Source organism: Eleutherodactylus coqui, chromosome 10 (genome assembly GCF_035609145.1).
Source record: "Eleutherodactylus coqui strain aEleCoq1 chromosome 10, aEleCoq1.hap1, whole genome shotgun sequence".
In the NCBI taxonomy this organism is placed as follows: domain Eukaryota; kingdom Metazoa; phylum Chordata; class Amphibia; order Anura; family Eleutherodactylidae; genus Eleutherodactylus; species Eleutherodactylus coqui.
In genome coordinates this window covers 64,875,349-64,893,932 of record NC_089846.1, presented here as the reverse complement: position 1 = coordinate 64,893,932, position 18,584 = coordinate 64,875,349, and the positions used below count along the sequence as shown (strand labels likewise).

The following is an 18,584-nucleotide window of genomic DNA, read 5'->3' as shown; positions in this document are numbered from 1 at the left end:
GTTAAAATCCGCAGCGTTTATCCTGCACGCAGATCCGCTCCCCCCATAGGGATGCATTGGACACCCACAGGTAGTTAAATACCTGCGGATGTCATTTTTCCTGTCAGGTGCGGATCGGCGTGCAGGAAAAAAAATGGACATGCTCCATTTTAGTGCAGGTCTCCTGCGGGGACGGCTCCCGCAGGCTTCTATTGAAGCCTATGGAAGCTGTCCGGATCCGCGGGAGACCCGTACCAGAATTAAACTCACCTGCTCCAGATGATGCGGTTCTTCCCTTCTTCGCAGCCGGAACTTCTTTCTTCGGCCCTGCGGATGTGCACGGCGCATGTGTGCGGCACGCCACTGGCGTGCCGAGCACATCGGCCGGGCCGAAGAAAGAAGATCTGGCCGCGAAGGAAGATCCACATCGTCTGGAGCAAGTGAGTTTATTCTGATTTTTAGGCCTCATGTCCGCGGGGCAGGAGGGACCCGCTGCGGATTCTACATGAAGAATCCGTGGCGGGCCTAATTTTTTCCGTGGACATGAGGCCTAAGGCAAACTACTCGAGCGAGTAGAATCTTATTCGAGTACCTGACCGCTCGTCTCTAAACTATCGGCTGCCGGCGGGGAGTAACGCGGGGGAGATCTTTCTCTCACTCTTTCTTTCCCCTCCTCGCTCCCGCCTGCTCACTACCGCAACTCATTGCTCACCCGCATCGGCAGCCAAATCTTTAGAGATGAGTAGTTTGCCTTAGCGAGTATGCTCGCTCATCTCTAGCAACTAACTACTTTTTAAAAACTTTTGACCTGTCAAAGTGACATTTCAATTGTTTTGATCAGTGGGGGTCTGAGTGCTGAGACCCCAGCCAATTGCCTAACAATGCGCTCCATCGGTTGTCGTACAGTTACACATCCATAGCCCATCCGCGCCATAAACGTATGACTCAGTGGGAGAAGAGGTTAATGAAGGTACCCTTTTTTTTTTTTGCTTTGCACCACTTTTTCAAAAACCTCATATGCTGTTCTGTACTCGTCAGCCTTCCCAACAGGAATACCTCAGTACTGCATACAGTTGCGCCCACCAACTACATCAACGCAGGTATCTGGTGGCCCTCCTAAACCATCCTGCATTCGCCAAGGACATATCACAAGGCTGGATTATCAGTCCAGAAGTGACTGTGTGTAGTGTATAGTATATTGGAAGGTTTCTATGGATTGAGGTTGATCAGAAGGGGTCTTTATTGACACATCATACAGAACCGCATAATTTTGCAGTAATGAGAAAACACATTTCTATTAATGTTTCTTCTCAGATTTGTCTTTCTTGTCTTTATCTTTTTGATCCTTGGGCTTTTTCTCCTTATGCAGCTTCTTTTCCTTCTTCTTGTGCTGATGTCCTTCTTCTCCATGTGCCTGTAGTGAGGGAATGTACATTTAGGGTTAGGATCACGGTTATTGTGAACTTTGTACTTACCTGATGTTAATGCCATACATACCAACCTGTAGACTGCAGTATACAGAACTAATATCACTACTTCAGCGCTTATTCCGACGTGCGTATATCAGCCGGGTTTTCACGCCCGGCTGATATACACTGTCCGTCTCTGCAGGGGAGGAGGTGGGCCGGGCTGGGCTGAGTTCCGCCACTGTCCCGCCCCCTCCTATTGCAATTAGTGGAGAGGGAGCGGGAGCTCAGAGCACTGCTCCTGTCCCGCCTCCTCTCCCTGCAGAGAGAGACACCGTATATCGGCCGGGCGTGAAAACCTGGCCGATATACGGACGTCTAAATAAGCCCTCAGGATTGATTCAGACGACCGTATATCTGCTGGGTTTTCATGCCCAGCCGATATACGGCGTCTCTCTCTGCAGGGGGAGGAGGTTGGAAGAGCCGGGAGCAGTGCTCTGAGCTCCTGCCACTCTGCCTCCTCTCCACCCCCCCCTTCACTGTTTTCAATGAGGATAGGTTAAATGGGGAACTTAGCCCCGCCCCTGTTCCGCCTCCTCTTATGGCAAAGAGTGGGGAGGAGGCAGAGAGGGGATGGGAGCGCAGAGCACTGCTCCCGGCTCTTCCAACCTCCTCCCTCTGCAGAGAGAGACGCTGTATATCGGCTGGGCGTTAAAACCCAGCTGATATACGGTCGTCTGAATGCACCCTAAGGCTGTATTTACACAGGCGAGTGTGATGTAAGTCAGTGAAGATCTGACTGCTTTTTATCAGCAAGTTCACTGCAATATTGACACGTGTCCAATGTGGTTTTAGGTTAAAAGCGCCATTTGCATCAGAGTTACGTGCATTTTTCTACACGCATGAAAAAAATTCCATGTGGTTCCAATAGTAAAATGCATTGCCCACATATACCAATCTTTTGGCATGCGACTGCAATGTATTTAGTTGTTTTTTTTCAAAATAATGGTTGATTCTTGAACAAGAATCACCCCAAAAATAGGACATGCTCTAATTTTTCGAACTCAGATTATTGGCCCAAGAATAAAGTCACTCGTGCAATAACCCATTAAAAACAATGGGCTCTGTTCATGTGCGAGTTCTGTGCATCTTACAATTGGAACACGTGAAAATCGCTTGTTTAAATACAACCTCAGTCTGAAATGGCTGATACCAGGGACAATAGACTACTTGTAACTGCACTGCAAATATAGAGAATATAGAATTTAGGGCTAATGTTCCTTTTAAAATCTGTCCTGTTGAAGCCTTTGGGCTTTAAGGGATCTTACACACGTAATGGAATCTGCCACTGTGCAGAAAAATCCAACCAAAGTCCACAAGTCTAATGAGAGGATTTAGATGCGGAAGTAAAATTTGCTTAAATCTGCTAGCAGTTCTGATCAAAAGCTGCGTATAGACATGCAGTGGCATGTTGGGTGGCAAATTCTGGTATATATAAAAGAGCCCTAGGTACCTTGCCCAGATAATCACTGGAAACTGCTAGTTCGGGGCAAAAGTCGTCCTGTGTACAAGCAGCTGCCGACGGGGCACTAAACGACAAATCGCTGACTGGTCCCAGTTGTTTAGTTTTCAGAAGAGCTAAAAGCCCAAGCGACTATGAGCCGATGTACAGAGCAGCCGCTCTATGAACGTGCTTACAATGAATGGACGCAGGCGGCTGGAAGAGATCTCCGGTTACTCTGCCTCCATTCACAGAAGGACTAACTTTTCTGTGTAAAAGCACAGAAGTGACAGTCATCCCATGTAAAGGTACCTTAAGGGAGTGTTCATACAGATTGGATCCGGTGCAGATTTTCTGCAGTGTCGAAATCCCCACCTAAGGCCTCTCGCACACTAGTGTATTTGGAGTCCTATGCTGTCCGTGTTAGTCAACGGACAGCACATGACTCCATCATAGGCCTATGAGACTAGAGACATTGATGGTTTTTCATGCAGATTGATGATCTACGTGAAAAAAGAAAAACACATGCTCTATTCCTGCTTGTATCACCGGTCATGCAAATGTATGTCAATATGCTGCCTCAGCATAAAAAAAACAGTGTGCAGATTTTGACCGCTTTTAGGATGCGGAAATGCTGCAGAATTTGCCACGGAAATTTCTGCTGAGGATATTCTGCAGCATTTCCATCCACATGTAAACGTACCCCCAGCGGTAACGGTGACCCCACCCCCCTAGCGGCCCCCAGTAGTACTAGTGACTGCCCACAGCGGCCCCCAGTAGTACTAGTGAACCCCTTAGACCCATATACTTGCCCTCTCCGCCTCATAGAAGCTCCTTTGCTAGGCACTGCTGCTGGTGCTGATCCCAGGTGCACACTGTGACGTCAGTGTGCTGCCGGACGCCTCCTCCTCCTGTTCTCGCGGAACCAAGTAGGAGACGTCAGGGGAGAAGGATCCCTGCTGCACACTGACGTCACAGTGTGGGCTGGGATCAGCGTTGCTGAGTGAATACTGGCAGGGGACCAACGTCCCCTGCCGGTATTCTCTAACGTGGCGAGCGGCCGACAGGGGCGCGTGCCGCAGGTTTGCCACCACGGCCGTAGCCTAATGGTGTGGATTTTGTCATACGGTTTGGTGGGATTTTCCGTAAACAATTGATGTGCTGAGAGCTAAAGTCCACAGTGTATGTCAATTCCACTACAGAATCTGCACTGCTTCTTTTTGTGGATATGCTTTGTACCGATCACATCCACACGACTTGTACAGTAAAATGCTGCATTTGCTGTGCAGAAAATCCATTGCACTTACACCCCATGTGAACATACCTTAACAGCTTAATAACTTGCAGAGTAGCTTTGACTGATTCCAAGTCAATGACTCAAAGTTCATGATCTGTTTGTTTTTGTATTTTTTTTCCCAGCAAGATGTGACTCATTACCAATATTGCAGAAATGCCAGTCAAAGTCCACGTCCTCGCAGCAGGCTGGCATGCGAGCTGTAAAGGTGTTGGCTTGTACAGGGGTCTAGCGTAGGAGGCTCATCATGATACGATATAATAGAATATAATCATAAAGCAGTTCCTAGAGCAAAAGTTACTGCCCTGTTTAGATAGAACGATTATCGATCAGAAAATCGTTCAAATGCGCAAAACTGAATGATAATCGTTCAGATTAAACGCAGGCAACGAGTAAGAATCGTAAGGTTTTCGTCCGTTGTTCAGTTTCAGCCAGAATACAAACCAGTGCCAGCTCAGGCACCTATTGTGCCATTTAAACATGGGTTGTTTAGTGTTACACATAGGTATGTGAAACACTGACCAATAAATGCCTGAGGACTGTACTATTCACAATGAGATGCCCAAGCGCGAAGGAGCTGGTGATTACGGCACCAGCTCTTTTAGTTGGGCAAATGAGAAGCATGAGAGTCTCATCCCATGTAAAAGGGTCATAAGGTACATTTACAAAAGAAGAAGTGAGGTCATATTACTACTAATGGCCATCAGTTCCCGATCAGTGGGGTCTGATGGGACCCCCACTTCTAAATATGTAATTGGGAAATGTGTATCAGAAAAATGGAGTACTCACTGATACTAAGATATATTATTAAAAAGGTTACCCCCTATCTACAGGATAGAGATAACTAACTGATCGTGGGCTCCGACTGCTGGGAAGTCATCAAGAACGGGGAGCCCAAAGATGTGCGCACTACCACCCCATTTGCTTCACTGGGGGCTGATACTGCTGGAGATAGCCACATACAAGAACTCAGCAGTCCCACTGAAATAAGTAGAGCGGTAGTACGCGTGCGCGAGCACTTCTCTATTCAGGGATTCTTGGGCGTCCCCATTCTTATGATTGGTGGGGGTCTCAACGGTGAGACCCCCACCGTTCAGATATCTAAACTTCATTTCATGAGGCAATCCTTTTAAATAAATTTTACCAACCTCTTTAGATATTAAAAATTTTCGAAGTTAAAAGCCGTGCCCCTTTTTCCCCAACACATATATGTAAATCTCATAGAGTCTGGAATTTATGCTGACAGCTGGCATATAGTGGGTTTCATTTGGCTGGAAGATCTGGACTCCCCATGCTTCTACTAGACCAAATGGCCTTCTAGTGATATAAGTTATATCTGTAATATGGAGGCTGAACAGCGGCCATAGTATGGCTGGCTAAAGCCGACCTCATTGCATTGACAAATCTGTAGAAGGGAATCCTTTGCCCTCTTACCTTTCCTTTTTCGCAGTCACTTCCACTTGAGCTGCTACTGGAATCACTGGAGTCACTGGAATGGCTGTGCTCCCCCTGTGAAGATAGGAGGTCTCAGTATTGCACTACATTGATATTACAGTTGGATCCAGAAGTGTTTGGCCAGTGACACAAGTTTTTTTTTTTTATATATTCCATAATTTATCCTACTCAATCTGTCCACAGTTACAGCATCAATAACAACAAGAGAGCCACATCTATTCCACCATGGATGCCCATGCTATAACACCGCCTCCACCACATGGGACCAATGGCTTGGTGTACTTTGGATAAACGAGTTCTTCCTTTTCTTCGTCATACTGTTCTTTTCCCATCATTTTGGTAAAAGTTCATCTTGGTTTCATCTGTCCATAGGATCTTGTTCCACAACAGGGCAGCTTTTAAAGGTATTTTATAGTTAAGTTTTACATGGCCTTCCTGTTCTTGAGTTCTTCTTACCAGAAGTTTGTCTTTTGAGATAAACCCGCAGGATGTACATTCATGAAGGTTGTTCTTGTAAACAGAGGGCTCTTTCCCATGAGCGTATATCGGCCGTCCGTTTTTACAGCCGGCTGATATATGCTGTTATCTGATGCATTGGATTCCAATGCATCAAAACACATGGCCATATTCATGAGATGTAAAAGCACCTGGCCAGGCCAATATAGCGCCGGGCGTTTTTACGTCGAGCCCAAAAGATAGCCCTGGAACTATCTTTTGGGCCGGAATACGTTGGCCGCTGCTCTCCTCCTCCTGTCCAGGCTCACTTCTGCTCTCCTCCCCGCTGGCTCTTTGCAATGGGAGGAGGCGGGGCGGAGCTAAGCGCCATTCCGTCCAACCTCCTTCCATTGATGGCTGCAGACAAGCGGGGCAGGATGTAGGTGGAGCTAAGCTCCCGCCTCTTGTCCATAGCCATCAATGGAAGGAGGCGGGAGGGCCCTTAGCTCTGCCCCATCCATTGCAAAGAACGAGCGGTAAGGTGAGCCTGCGATGGGGAGGGAGAGGAAAGGGGCGACGGCATGGTAGTCTTGGCGTATATACGCCAGGACCCATGCCGCCTGAACAGGTGCACAAACGTTGGATTTGTGCATCCGTTCACCAGTTTTATCTTTCCCAACGTAGCGTATATCAGTCGGCCGTGAAAACGGCGGCTGATATACACTCATGGGAAAGAAGCCTTACACAGCAGAAAACCGACCTCCTTGAGTGTTCTTAACTAGATTTAGCAAGGGGGGGTTTTCTTTTCCAAGGAAAGTATTCTGGAATCATCCACCTTAAGGTGGCTTTAGACAAGACAACTATTGTCCAAATAGTCGCTTGATGGAGCTAATGTAAGCGACACTTGTTTCATGTATACATGCTCAGCATCTGGGTAAGTGAGAATTTGCTACTCGCTCACTTACTTTGTTTCAACTCACCTAAGCATAGTCTCTAGTTGATTGATTAATAATCATCCGGTGTAAATAGGTAATTGTGTTTCAACAACTAGCCAACAACTTTGCAGGGAGGTGTGTACTTCTTCTACATGCCCCTCCCACTGAACACTCATTTGGCACCTTCCTTTTTCTGAACATTTTGCCCTCCCACTCAGTGCTCATTGGTTCCTGAAACCACATAAATAGTTGTGAGTGATCCTCCACTGAACTGTCGCTGCTGGTCTTCGAAAGAACACTTGCTACTACATTGTCTGACTGATTTTGTTCTAGTGAGAAACTGCATTTTATGCCTTAATGACCTACCAAATTTTCAGGGTTTTTTTGTTGTCGCCTTCCTGGAGCCATAACTTTTTAATTTGTCAGTTGACATAGTTATATGAGGGCTTCTTTTTTGTGGGCCAAATTGTATTTTTAAGAGCATAATTTCTGGGTATATGTAATATATTACATATTTTTTTAAATTTTTGAGGAGGGAGGGTTTGGAAAAGAAAATTCCAACATTATTTTTTTGGTATTTCATTTGTACACGGTTACGCATGCAGGATAAATAATATGATATTGTTCACTTGGTCAGCACAATTCCGGTGATACCAAGTCTATAATGTTTTTTCTTATATTTTGCTATTTTTGTTTACTATAAATGTCACCGCATTCCAAGAACCATAGCATTTTCATATTTCCATCAATGGAGCTCAATGAGGGCTTGTTTTTTGCAGGACAAACTGTAGTCTCTGTTTATCCCATTTTTGGGAACATATAACATTTTGTTCACTTTTCAGTTTTTTTTGGAGAGGCAAGATTAATAACAAAATCTGCAATTTTATTGTTTTTTTTCTTTCCTTTTTTATGGTGTTCACTGTGTGGTATAAATAACTGTGCTGTTTGAGGTTTTTTAATTTTGCATGATGAAATCTACTTTTTATTAGTAGCAATTGGTGATCACTTTCTAATTTGTTTTTTGTGAGGGGAGATTTTTACCATGTTTTTGTTATATAATTTTTTTAAGGCATGCACTGTGCATGTTAAATAATGTACTAACTTTTTTTTCTGTGGGTTGCTCATTACAAACAAGACGGTACCAGATTTTTTTTTAACTTATTTTTGTCCCACTATGGGACTTGAATATCTCTACCTTTTAATGGTTTTTATAATACACTGCTATACTTCAGTATCGTACTGCAGTATATAGCCTGTGAAGCTCAGCCAGAGTCTGAGCCTCATCAGCCACCGTAGATTGCAGACCCCGAGGCCATCTTCAAGCCTCCAGGTGCCATGGCAACCCATCGGGACCCCGTGCTCATATCCAATGAGTTAAAGAAGGAGCCGCTTCCCTCTGTCAGCCTTTTACATGCCATTTTTGCATTTACCGCGGCATGCAAAGGGTTTCTCCAATCCCCACTGTTATAGCAGGTGCTGATTTATCATCGGACAGCCAGGCACCCACTCCTACCAGCATGCAATACCTGTGCTGTGCAGCACCGTAAAAAAGATGCCACCTCAAAATAAAACTCATTAGTGACCGCCACCAAAAGGCATATGAGCAGTCACTAAGGGGTTAATCTGTCATGAAATGATGAGATAACATGCTGGGCCAGACCACGAAACTGCTTATCAGTCAATTGTACAACTAATTTCGAGCCTGTGTAAATAATGGGACTATGAAAAATGTCCTTCAATGGTTAATATGATATTTTTGTTACGCCCCTTGAATTAAAGCTGAAAGTCTACACTTCACTCACATATTGACGGCTTTCTTTCACATCCATTGTGATGGTATACAGAGGCTAATTATGAAAGCTATGTCACTATCCAAATTCTTCTGAACCCAACCCTATATTGCTGCAATTATGCGATAACTTATCAGTTGTTGTACCTTGTGCTCTTTGGGGTGGCCGCCTCCATGCCCATGTTCTCCATGCTTATGACCATGTTTCACATCACCGTGTCCATGTTCTCCATGTTTATGATCATGTTTCACATCACCGGGTGCATGTTCTCCATGTTTATGACCATGTTTCACATCACCATGCCCATGTTCTCCATGTTTATGATCATGTTTCACATCACCATGCCCATGTTCTCCATGTTTATGACCATGTTTCACATCACCATGCCCATGTTCTCCATGTTTATGACCATGTTTCACATCACCGTGTTCATGCTTCTTATCATCCTTGCATTTCTTTGGATCAATTGCTGGAAAAGGATAATACTGTACTTAGATATTATCTGCGGACTGTAACTGGTGCAGCTTTACACATAAGGGAATCTCATACAATTTAGAGAAAATTATTATAATTTTTTTTTTACGACAATCATTTGTGGTTATTAGTATGGGCACTTCTGTTCATTGAAATGCATTAGTATGATGTGGCAGAAGAATACCACTATATCTTTATATACAGTACTGTGGAAATGTTTTAGTCAGGTGTTGAAAAAAATGCTTCCAAGCAAGAATACTTTCAAAAATAGAAGTGTTAATGGTTTATTTTTGTCAATTAAAGTGACTAAACAAAAGAAAAATCTAAATCCCATCAATAGTTGGTGTGACAGCATCAATTCTTCTAGGTACACTTGCACACAGCTTTTGAAGGAACTCGGCAGGAATGTTTTTCTAAACATCTCGTAGAACTAACCACAGATCTTCTGAGAATGTAGCTTGCTTAAATCCTTCTGTCTCCTCATGAAATCCCAGACAGCCTGGATAATATTGAGATCAGGGCTCTGTAGGGCCATATCCTCACTTCCAGGACTCCTTGTTCTTCTTTACATTAAAGAAAGTACTAATAGGCACTAATTGCTACTATTACTTTATCAGCTTTATTTGCATGCAAATGAGCTTCTGGGAGCTGTTGCAGTACTCAGCAGGATGTCTGAGCTCTGTAATTGGCTCCATTGTTCAGCCATGGGTTGCTAAGAGAAAGCAATGTAATCTCTAGCTCCCCATGGAGAATTCAGCACCATGGACAGCAGACACAGCATTTGGTCCTGCTAAGTAGCTGTTCTGATGATGAGGCTGACAGCTGAGATCAAAGCAATCAGCTGTTATCAGCTCCCCCCCCCCTCCGCAGAGCACAGTGTGCGGTCCTGCTTATCAGCTGTTCTGCTGAACAATGGTTTTCAAGCAGAACTGTGAACCGTCATTCCTCAGAAAACTGAAAGATGGACACACAGACATAACAATTACCGCTCAAAAGATGGCTTTTGAGCGAATTTTGAGCGATAATCATTGTCTAAATGGGCCTTTGCTTATCTCTTGGTGAACAAAGGGATCGGTGTGGAAAGTCAACATCCTCAATCTTTGTTTCTCCTGACATCATCTGTTAGGGAAAATTGAGCCAGCCCCCTACACATCAAAGAGTCAGACAACTAAACTCTAATGTGTATGCGAGCTTTAACTAGGGATGAGTAATTGATTTTCTCTGATTTACAGATGGGCCAGTCTAAGGAATTTAATGGACAAAATGGGCAATTCGGCTGGCTTCAGATGTCCACAACGCACCTGCATGTGCTGTATGTTCTGCTCAGGTATTACATCCGGAATACAGGCTCTCTATACAAGTAGCTCTGTGGACATCATCTGTTTGCCAAATGTTTCTAAGAACCAGACAGAAAGCCACCATGTATGAGCTGCTCCCTCTTTAGTAGACCTGTGTATGGCCATGTAATACTAATCTACTGCTGGCTATAATTCCACAGCATAGCTGATCTCTGGGAGTTTCAGGAGTCGGGTTTGCAGTGATCAGCTGAATGCTGACTCCACCTTTGTTCCAGAAAGTATGTTCGTTGTGATAGTTTACTTTAGGGAGTTGTATCAGGTCCAGTTTTGCACCTAAACCACTAAGCCTGTCATGTAGACTCAAGGCGTGAGAGTTGAGTTACATTTGTTTGTCTAAAAATGTCACGTATATGTTATAAGTACAGATACCTGTGTAACAGCTAACCACATTATCTAGGGGTTTTTTTTACAGCTGCCACCAAGCCTCTATCCTTTTGATTCAGGAATATGTAGATGGTAATACTCCCTATGTACAGTATACTTAGTGGTACAATATCCAGGGGTCTCATTGTCATAGACTTAAAGTACTGCAGAACATAGAAATTGGGTACGATGAAATATGCATAAATCTCCTTAAGTGCTCAGATTGGAAAGCCTCCAATCCCCAGAGCCACCAGGAGACCCTTTCATCAAGTGTGTGCTGTCCAATTTCTACGTTCTGTCCTCTTGATTGATTGTTTCCGCTGTGAACTAAGCGATCAGGTGAAAGTATCCCTGCTCTCTTGATGGCATTGTTAGCAGGCTCATGCCCAGTAGGTTTTTTGAAGCCAGGCTCATGTATGTCTTGAAAACATTGAGCACAGCGCATATGCAGGATCCTGAAGCTGTCTGAACTGTGTTACGCCAACCAACTAGATGGAGGCGGAGTTGTTTCACAGGCTCATAAATACATAGGACTCTTCCTGTGTCTGAATCGCCCAGCCGACTCCTTACTGCTCTTTTTTCCCCCCCAAGGAGTGGAGTCCAACGCACATCAGCATCACAAGGGAGCCCATTCTAATTGAGACAATGTCCTCCACCCGTTCCCAAAACATTGAGGGGCCGCTCATAGGAAAGGGACAGTTGAACCGCAGCTACCGACGGTTGTCTTCATCCTGTATTTAGTTTTACGCCTCATCCTAACTTTCATTCCTTCCCTATGTATTCTAATAGAATAAATACCCTAGGACACTGAATTATCTATATTACGAAAGCATCTACCTGACAGTATTGGGGGTATGGTTTGCTCCCTTAAACTTATTGACAAAATACAATTTGCAAACTTTATCTAAGTAGCTCCAAATTTTGCTAATGGTTGGACAGGGTATGGGGAATACTTTTCAAATACACTCCTCAACATTGAAATTGCAACATCAAGAAGGAAGAATTGTAAGCTTTTACAAATTGAGGAATTTGGGCTCGCTAAGATATGCAAATGATCAAATTTTCAAGCACCGAGCTCTAATCTTTGGCAAGTGGTAGGGGTTTCAATGGTATAAGAAGCCAGATGGAAAGCAAGTTTTTTTAGCCACATGAAACCTCAAAAATTGGATAAATGCTTGTGGTATGATTGTGCTATGGCTCCTGTTTGTCGACATGCCAGTTATCGCCAGTTGTTGCAAACTGAGAGAGACAGAATCTTTGAACTAAGAGACGTTGGTTTAGCACTCTGGCAGATCGCTATGAGTATAGGCCAAGACACTGTTCAACATTACGTGCCCCAGTGGTTGGGAGGACGACAATGAACTTAAATGACAGCAATACGTGCACAGAGCTAAACCTCTGCACGGACAGATCATCAGATTAGAAGAATGGCGCATGGTGATCCATTCTGTACTGCAAGTAAAATTGGATGTCGCTTCCCAAGCCTATGGCGTTGAAGACTGTCTACAGCAGCGTTTTCCAACTCCAGTCCTCATGGACCCCCAATAGGTCATGTTTTCTGGACTTCCTCAGTATTGCACAGGCGATGTAATTATTGTCAGTGCCTCAGGCATTGCTACAGATGTTCCTACCATAGGGGATACTGAAAACATGACCTGTTGGGGCTCCATGAGGACTGCAGTTGGGAAACACTAATCTACAGCAACCATCAGAAGGCCGTTGCATGACATTGAGCTACAAACCAGATGTCCAGTGAGTGTGTCATGCCGCCACTCTCAAAGGCTATTATGTTGCAGAGCAAGACAGAAATGGAGGCTGCAATGGGGGTCTATCCTCTTCAGCTATGAGTCCTGCTTTTGCCTCGAATGCAATGGCAGCCAGAGATTGGTCTGAGAAACACGTGGGCAACGCCATAAAGAGGCCGTCATGAGGGAACATGAGACTGGGCTTTTGGTGTGGGGTGGCATAATGTATGGTAGCTGGACCCCTTTAGCCTTCATTCCAGGTACACTAGCAGCTCAGCATTATGTTGATTTGGTCATAGAACCAATGGTATGGCAATTTCTCCAAAGTGACCCAGGAGCCGTTTTTCAACACAGCAACACCAGGCTACATGTTGCTCGTGCAACTGTGAGCAGCCTATATATGACCTAAATGTGCGACCATGTCTGCAGCGTCTCCAGACTTGTCTTCCATCGAGCACAGCTGAGACATCATTGGTCTGCAATTGCAAAGGTAGCTGCCAGCAGTGCATCTTGATGATTTGCATGCCCAAGTGCATTCGGTGTGGCAGAACATTCCTCAGACAACCATTAATAACTTTACTGATAGCATGCCAAGGAGTGTCAGTGCATGCATTTTTGTGCGCTGTGATCATACTCGATACTGAATACATAGAGATGTTTTGTACATTTTGTTTCCATTTTTCTTAATTTGCATATTGTTAACATGTCGGTCGATCCTGCGATTTCCATAATTCCACGACTCTTCCTTCTTGGTGATACAAGTACTACTAATGGGGCAAAGCTATGTTTTCTTTACTGTACATAACAGAGTGGTTTGTGTGCCGAAACTAAAGTGAAACTTCCCCTTAAAGTTCAACACAATGTGCTACAATTACACAATGTACATTGTTATTACCATTATTTATTTTTTAAGTGCCATCATTCCAGGATACTATAGATATCTGGGTTTCTGTACATGACAGACAAAAAGAAAGAACAATATGAGGAGCAACTTCAAATGACGCCCGCTAAACTGTATCTTGAATCAGCCTCATATGTCCCTCTAATTAATATATGTACTGCATACCCCCATGTGTTACAGGTACGATATTCGTTTGTCAAAGTCTCTGAAGTAAGGAGTGTTCTACAGTCATGCATTACACATCATCCACCTTGTTATATCAAGTCGTGTGTTAAATCACCTATACACATGAAGGCCCTTTTACACGTAGTGTTTATTGTTCAAAATAGCATTCAAACAAGCAAAAGTGAATGATAATCGTTCAGTCTAAACGCAGGCTAACGACAAATGACAAATCGTTCATTTTATGCAGCATAAAATCCTTGTTGGCTCGTTCATTAATCGTTCTGTTTAAATAGCGCTCGTTCAGTCGCTCTTACTCTCACAGCCAATGTGAAAGACTGAATGATTTCTCGTTTGAACGAACCAGCAATGTATCTGAATGAGCGAACTCAGACATCATTCGCTTGTTCAAATGGTATGTTGTTCGGTGTAAACGGACCCTAAGATAGCCCCTTCTCTAGCAACACTTATCTTCCAGGGGGTCAATGTATCAGACAAGTTAGAATCCAGTTTTTCATTTCTCACTTACCAACTCTTCTGGAATGGCTGAAAAACTCTCTGAAAAGGGGTGATGTCCTGTAAAAGCTGGCATATCTCCCAGGTGCCCAACCTCACCCCATTGCAGTGCTTCCCGGGTGCCACGGAAAACCCCGTCCTGCGCCGTTGCAGGTATTATTAGCAGGATCATGCACAGTAGGTCTTTTGAAGCTGGGTTAATGTACGTCTTGAAAACGTTAAGCACAAGGCAAGCGCAGAATCCTTAAAGGGGTTGTCCCGAGGCAGCAAGTGGGTCTGTACACTTCTGCATGGCCATAATAATGCACTTTGTAATGTACATTGTGCATTAATTATGAGCCATGCAGAAGTTATAAAAAGTTTTATACTTACCTGTTCCGTTGCTGGCGTCCTCGTCTCCATGGTGCCGACTAATTTTCGCCCTCCGATGGCCAAATTAGCCGCGCTTGCGCAGTCCGGGTCTTCTGCAGTCTTCTATGGGGCTCCGTGTAGCTCCGCCCCGTCACGTGCCGATTCCAGCCAATCAGGAGGCTGGAATCGGCAGTGGACCGCACAGAAGCCCTGCGGTCCACGGAGGAAGAGGCCATCTTCAGCGGTGAGTAGAGAAGTCACCGGAGCGCGGGGATTCAGGTAAGCGCTCCGGTGAGCTTTCTTTACCTCCCTGCATCGGGGTTGTCTCGCGCCGAACGGGGGGGGGGGTTGAAAAAAAAAAAAACCCGTTTCGGCGCGGGACAACCCCTTTAAGTTGCCTAACCTGTGTTACGTCAACCAACTAGATGGAAGTGGCGTTGTTCTACAGGCTGATGAATACACTGGACTCTTCCTGTGTCTGAACCGTGCAGCGGACTCCTCACTGCTCTATTACATACAAAAACTTTGCTAATGACAAAATACCTTACATATAATGTCCGGATGCCACGTGACATCAAGATGTCGTCTATGGAGGCACCGGGGAGTGGAGGGAAGTGACGGAATGTGGAGGGGCGAGTAGCTGAATATTTTTTCCAAGGTCAGTAAAAGGGGCAGTTTAGGATCTGTGTAAATGGAAAATTCAGTGGTTTTGTTCCCATCTATGGAATCTCCTCGTGACCCTTCTCAAAATTTGACAAGCAGACTGTAAAAGAGGTTGTAACAGGATCACATGGTATTCCCTATCCATCGGTGGGGTTCTCACCGCTGAGGCCTCCATCAATCTTGAGAACTAAGGTCCCGTTGCCCTTCTGCCTATCACTGCGAGATTGCTTCTTCCCCAGTAATGACATCAGGAGGAATGGAGTGCTGGCTGAGCATCCACGGTCATTGCTACATTCATTTCAATGGGACTAATGGAAATACCCAAACACTTGCTGCTCAGCTATCTTCGCAGTGAAAGTGTCAACATGCATGCGTGACCACTGCTATATTCAGTCTGCTCCTCGACGTGGGGGCTGCAGTGGGGGGTCTCCGCAGTGACATTCTAACCAATCAGCAAGTTATCCCCTATTATATGGACAGGAAACAACTTGTGATCCTGGTACAACCCTTTTAAAGGGGTTGTCTGGGACCTTTTGGATTTTTTCCTATTGATCAACAGATAATTGGGAGGGGTCCACTGATTAGGATCCCCGTCGATCAGCTGACTCCCAGTGTTGCTGTCACTATAGACAGCATAGGAAGCTGATCGCATTGACCATAGTACAGCAGCCTGCTGTATTGCAGGTGCAGCCTCTATTAAATTCAGTAGGATTGTGCATGCAGTACCACACCTGGCCACTGTGCTATGGTCAGTGAGACATACTTCTTGCACTGTCAATAGTAACAGCGCATATCAGGAATCAGCTGATAAGCAGGGATCCAAAGCAGCGGAGCCCCGCCAATTATCTACTAATGACCTGTCCTAAAGATGGGTTATCAATAGAAAAAAATCCAGAAGGTCCCAGACAACCCTTATAATATACTCTTGTTTACATGACTATATGAGTCTTTATGCTGCGATCCTACTAAGAACTGACGTTAAACTTAATGGATTCTATCCTCTGCCTATGAACGCCCGTGTGAAGCCAGCCTAGAAACAAAATCACAGGGGTCCAGGACGCTGAGATATGAGGGACTATTTGCAGGATCCTCATGCTGTAGAGCAGGGGTCCCCAACTCCAGTCCTCAGGGAGCACCAACAGGTCATGTTCAGGATATCCTATAGTAAGAACACCTGTGGCAATGTCTGAGGCACTGACAATAATTACATCACCTGTGCAACACTGAGGAAATCCTGAAAACATGATCTGTTGGGGGCCCCTGAGGACTGGAGTTGGGGAACACTGCTGTAGAGCACCTTTAGATTTCCCTGTGATTGCATCTGACATGTTGAAATTACTGTGGTAACCTAAGAAAATAGTAGCTGAAAACCCGCACGATTTTGACTCCTTCTTTAACGTTAACCTCCGCCCTTAAACACCACTGTGAATTTTTCTTATTTAATAAGCTTCAACATTTGGAGTAGATTATTTTCCTCTATATCTGTAATTCATTTGGATCTCTGTTCTTCTCTGATAACAGCAATGTCATCATTTTGCATCTGTTATGATACAATTTCCGACATATCGTATCAACACAAAAGACAGATGAGAACAGAGCCTAAACCTGCCATACAGCCCCCCATACCTCAGCTTCCTGGACCGCTCCCCAGGACTGATCAGGTAGGATGTGGTGCATACAATGAGATTTCTCTTACCTGCAGCCAGATTTAAGTCCATTGGGTCTTGCAATGAGCAGACTGTGTAGCACTGGGATGGGCAGCTGTCGCACTGACAATATACAACTAGGTGTGTCTGGTCTCAGCCTTTATGCCCTGCAGTTGTAGGAGGTGACATGATGGCAAATACACCCCTGAGCCTAAGGCGGCATCCAGCCTGGTTAAAAATATCCCTGTACAGACCTGCTATTGTGCAGGGATGTCCATAAGCAGCCAGGCTAAATACTCTTGCTGGAGGTAACCCTGAATTATCTAGTACTGGGGAATCGTAAGACTCGGAGCTGTGTAAACAGGCGTGAGCTGCACATTCCTTACCAGCCCCGTGGTTGTCATGTGCAATACCGGAAAAATATGAAAGAGGAACACATATAGCCCTAAAGGAAGAGTTGTGAATGCTGCAAGGGCTACAAGCTGGGCTATGGAGTCAGCAAGCAAAACCTCGGACTCCAACTCCTTCATAATAATTAGTAACCACAAATTTACTGTTAAAAATAGTAACATCAGGCTTTTTCTTCACCATCATGTAAATAATGAGGCTACTTAGAACATAAAATATACACTGAAAGGCAGGGGTGTAACTAAAGGCTCAGGGGCCCTGATGCAAAACGTGAGCTGTGGCCCCCCCTCTATCTATATCCGTACCCGTACCCATACCTAAACTATGCTGCACAGAGACATAACTTGAAGCTTCTGGGCCCCAATGCAAAACCTGTAACAGGGCCCCCAACTATAATGCTTTATTCATAGTACTGGGCTCCCCATATGGAGAAAAGGGGCCTTATGGGCCCCCTAAGGCTCCTGGGCCCGGGTGCAACCGCATCCCCTGCACCCTCTATAGTTACGCCCCTGCTGAAAGGCCACTTTACCAGCAACTCCCATCTAGTAGAGTGTTGGACTTTTGGCCTTCAGAACCGGAGCAATTCATTAGTGTCCATCTACAGGTATCAGAGCACCCAGAAGTGGTCATAGATTCATGCTGCTTGCACCAAACTCTAACCTCCCATCAGCATGGTGCAACAGAAATCTGGATTCATCTAACCAGGCGATGTAGTTCCACTACTCAATGATACAATTTTCACACTCTTTTGTCTACTGGAGTCTCGCCTTTCTGTTTCTCTTAGCAATGGAGCTGGAACTGGTTGTCTGCTGTTATAAGCCAACCATGATAAGGAACGTTGAGTTGTGCATTCAGTCACATTAGTTGGAACACTAGCGTTTTGTTTGGCTGCAGTTTATGTGATTGTGCACCAGCTTGATCATTAGAATGATTCTTGACATCCTCTGCTGACCCCTTTCGTAGAAAAGCTGTTTACATCCACAGAATTCTCTGTTGCTAAAAGTTTTTTCTTTCTTGAGCACCATTCTCTATATACTTTTGACTCCATTACATGAGAAAATCCCACAATGTTGGTAGTGAAATCCTGTCCCCGGCAAGTCTAGCACCGATGACCCGGCCTCATTGGAAGTTGCTTAGATTGCTGGATGTTCCCATCTAATGTAACTACACACTGAAACGGATCCACGGAAAACTTCTCACTC

The 18,584-nt window shown here is 44.8% G+C and overlaps 1 protein-coding gene across 1 annotated transcript; it reads right to left on the bottom strand.

The window, feature by feature from the left end:
* Positions 1–1,195: 1,195 nt before the first annotated feature.
* LOC136580542 (protein catecholamines up-like) lies at positions 1,196–17,304 on the bottom strand. The gene is made up of 4 exons (XM_066581172.1): positions 17,025–17,304; positions 8,942–9,264; positions 5,615–5,689; positions 1,196–1,393 (listed from the first exon to the last, which is right to left on the bottom strand). Exons 1-4 carry the CDS (start codon positions 17,044–17,046, stop codon positions 1,277–1,279), a joined length of 537 nt encoding a protein of 178 aa, XP_066437269.1. The 5' UTR covers positions 17,047–17,304; the 3' UTR covers positions 1,196–1,276.
* Between the last annotated feature and the right edge of the window lie 1,280 nt (positions 17,305–18,584).

What these genes read in the sequence shown, in the direction of transcription:
- LOC136580542 (XM_066581172.1), bottom strand. Translation starts at nt 17,046, where the DNA reads ATGGACTTAAATCTGGCTGCAG. An exon ending in GGACTTAAATCTGGCTGCAG is followed by an intron (nt 9,265 to 17,024) that starts GTAAGAGAAATC and finishes ATCCTTTTCCAG; the next exon opens with CAATTGATCCAAAGAAATGC. An exon ending in GCCACCCCAAAGAGCACAAG is followed by an intron (nt 5,690 to 8,941) that starts GTACAACAACTG and finishes CTATCTTCACAG; the next exon opens with GGGGAGCACAGCCATTCCAG.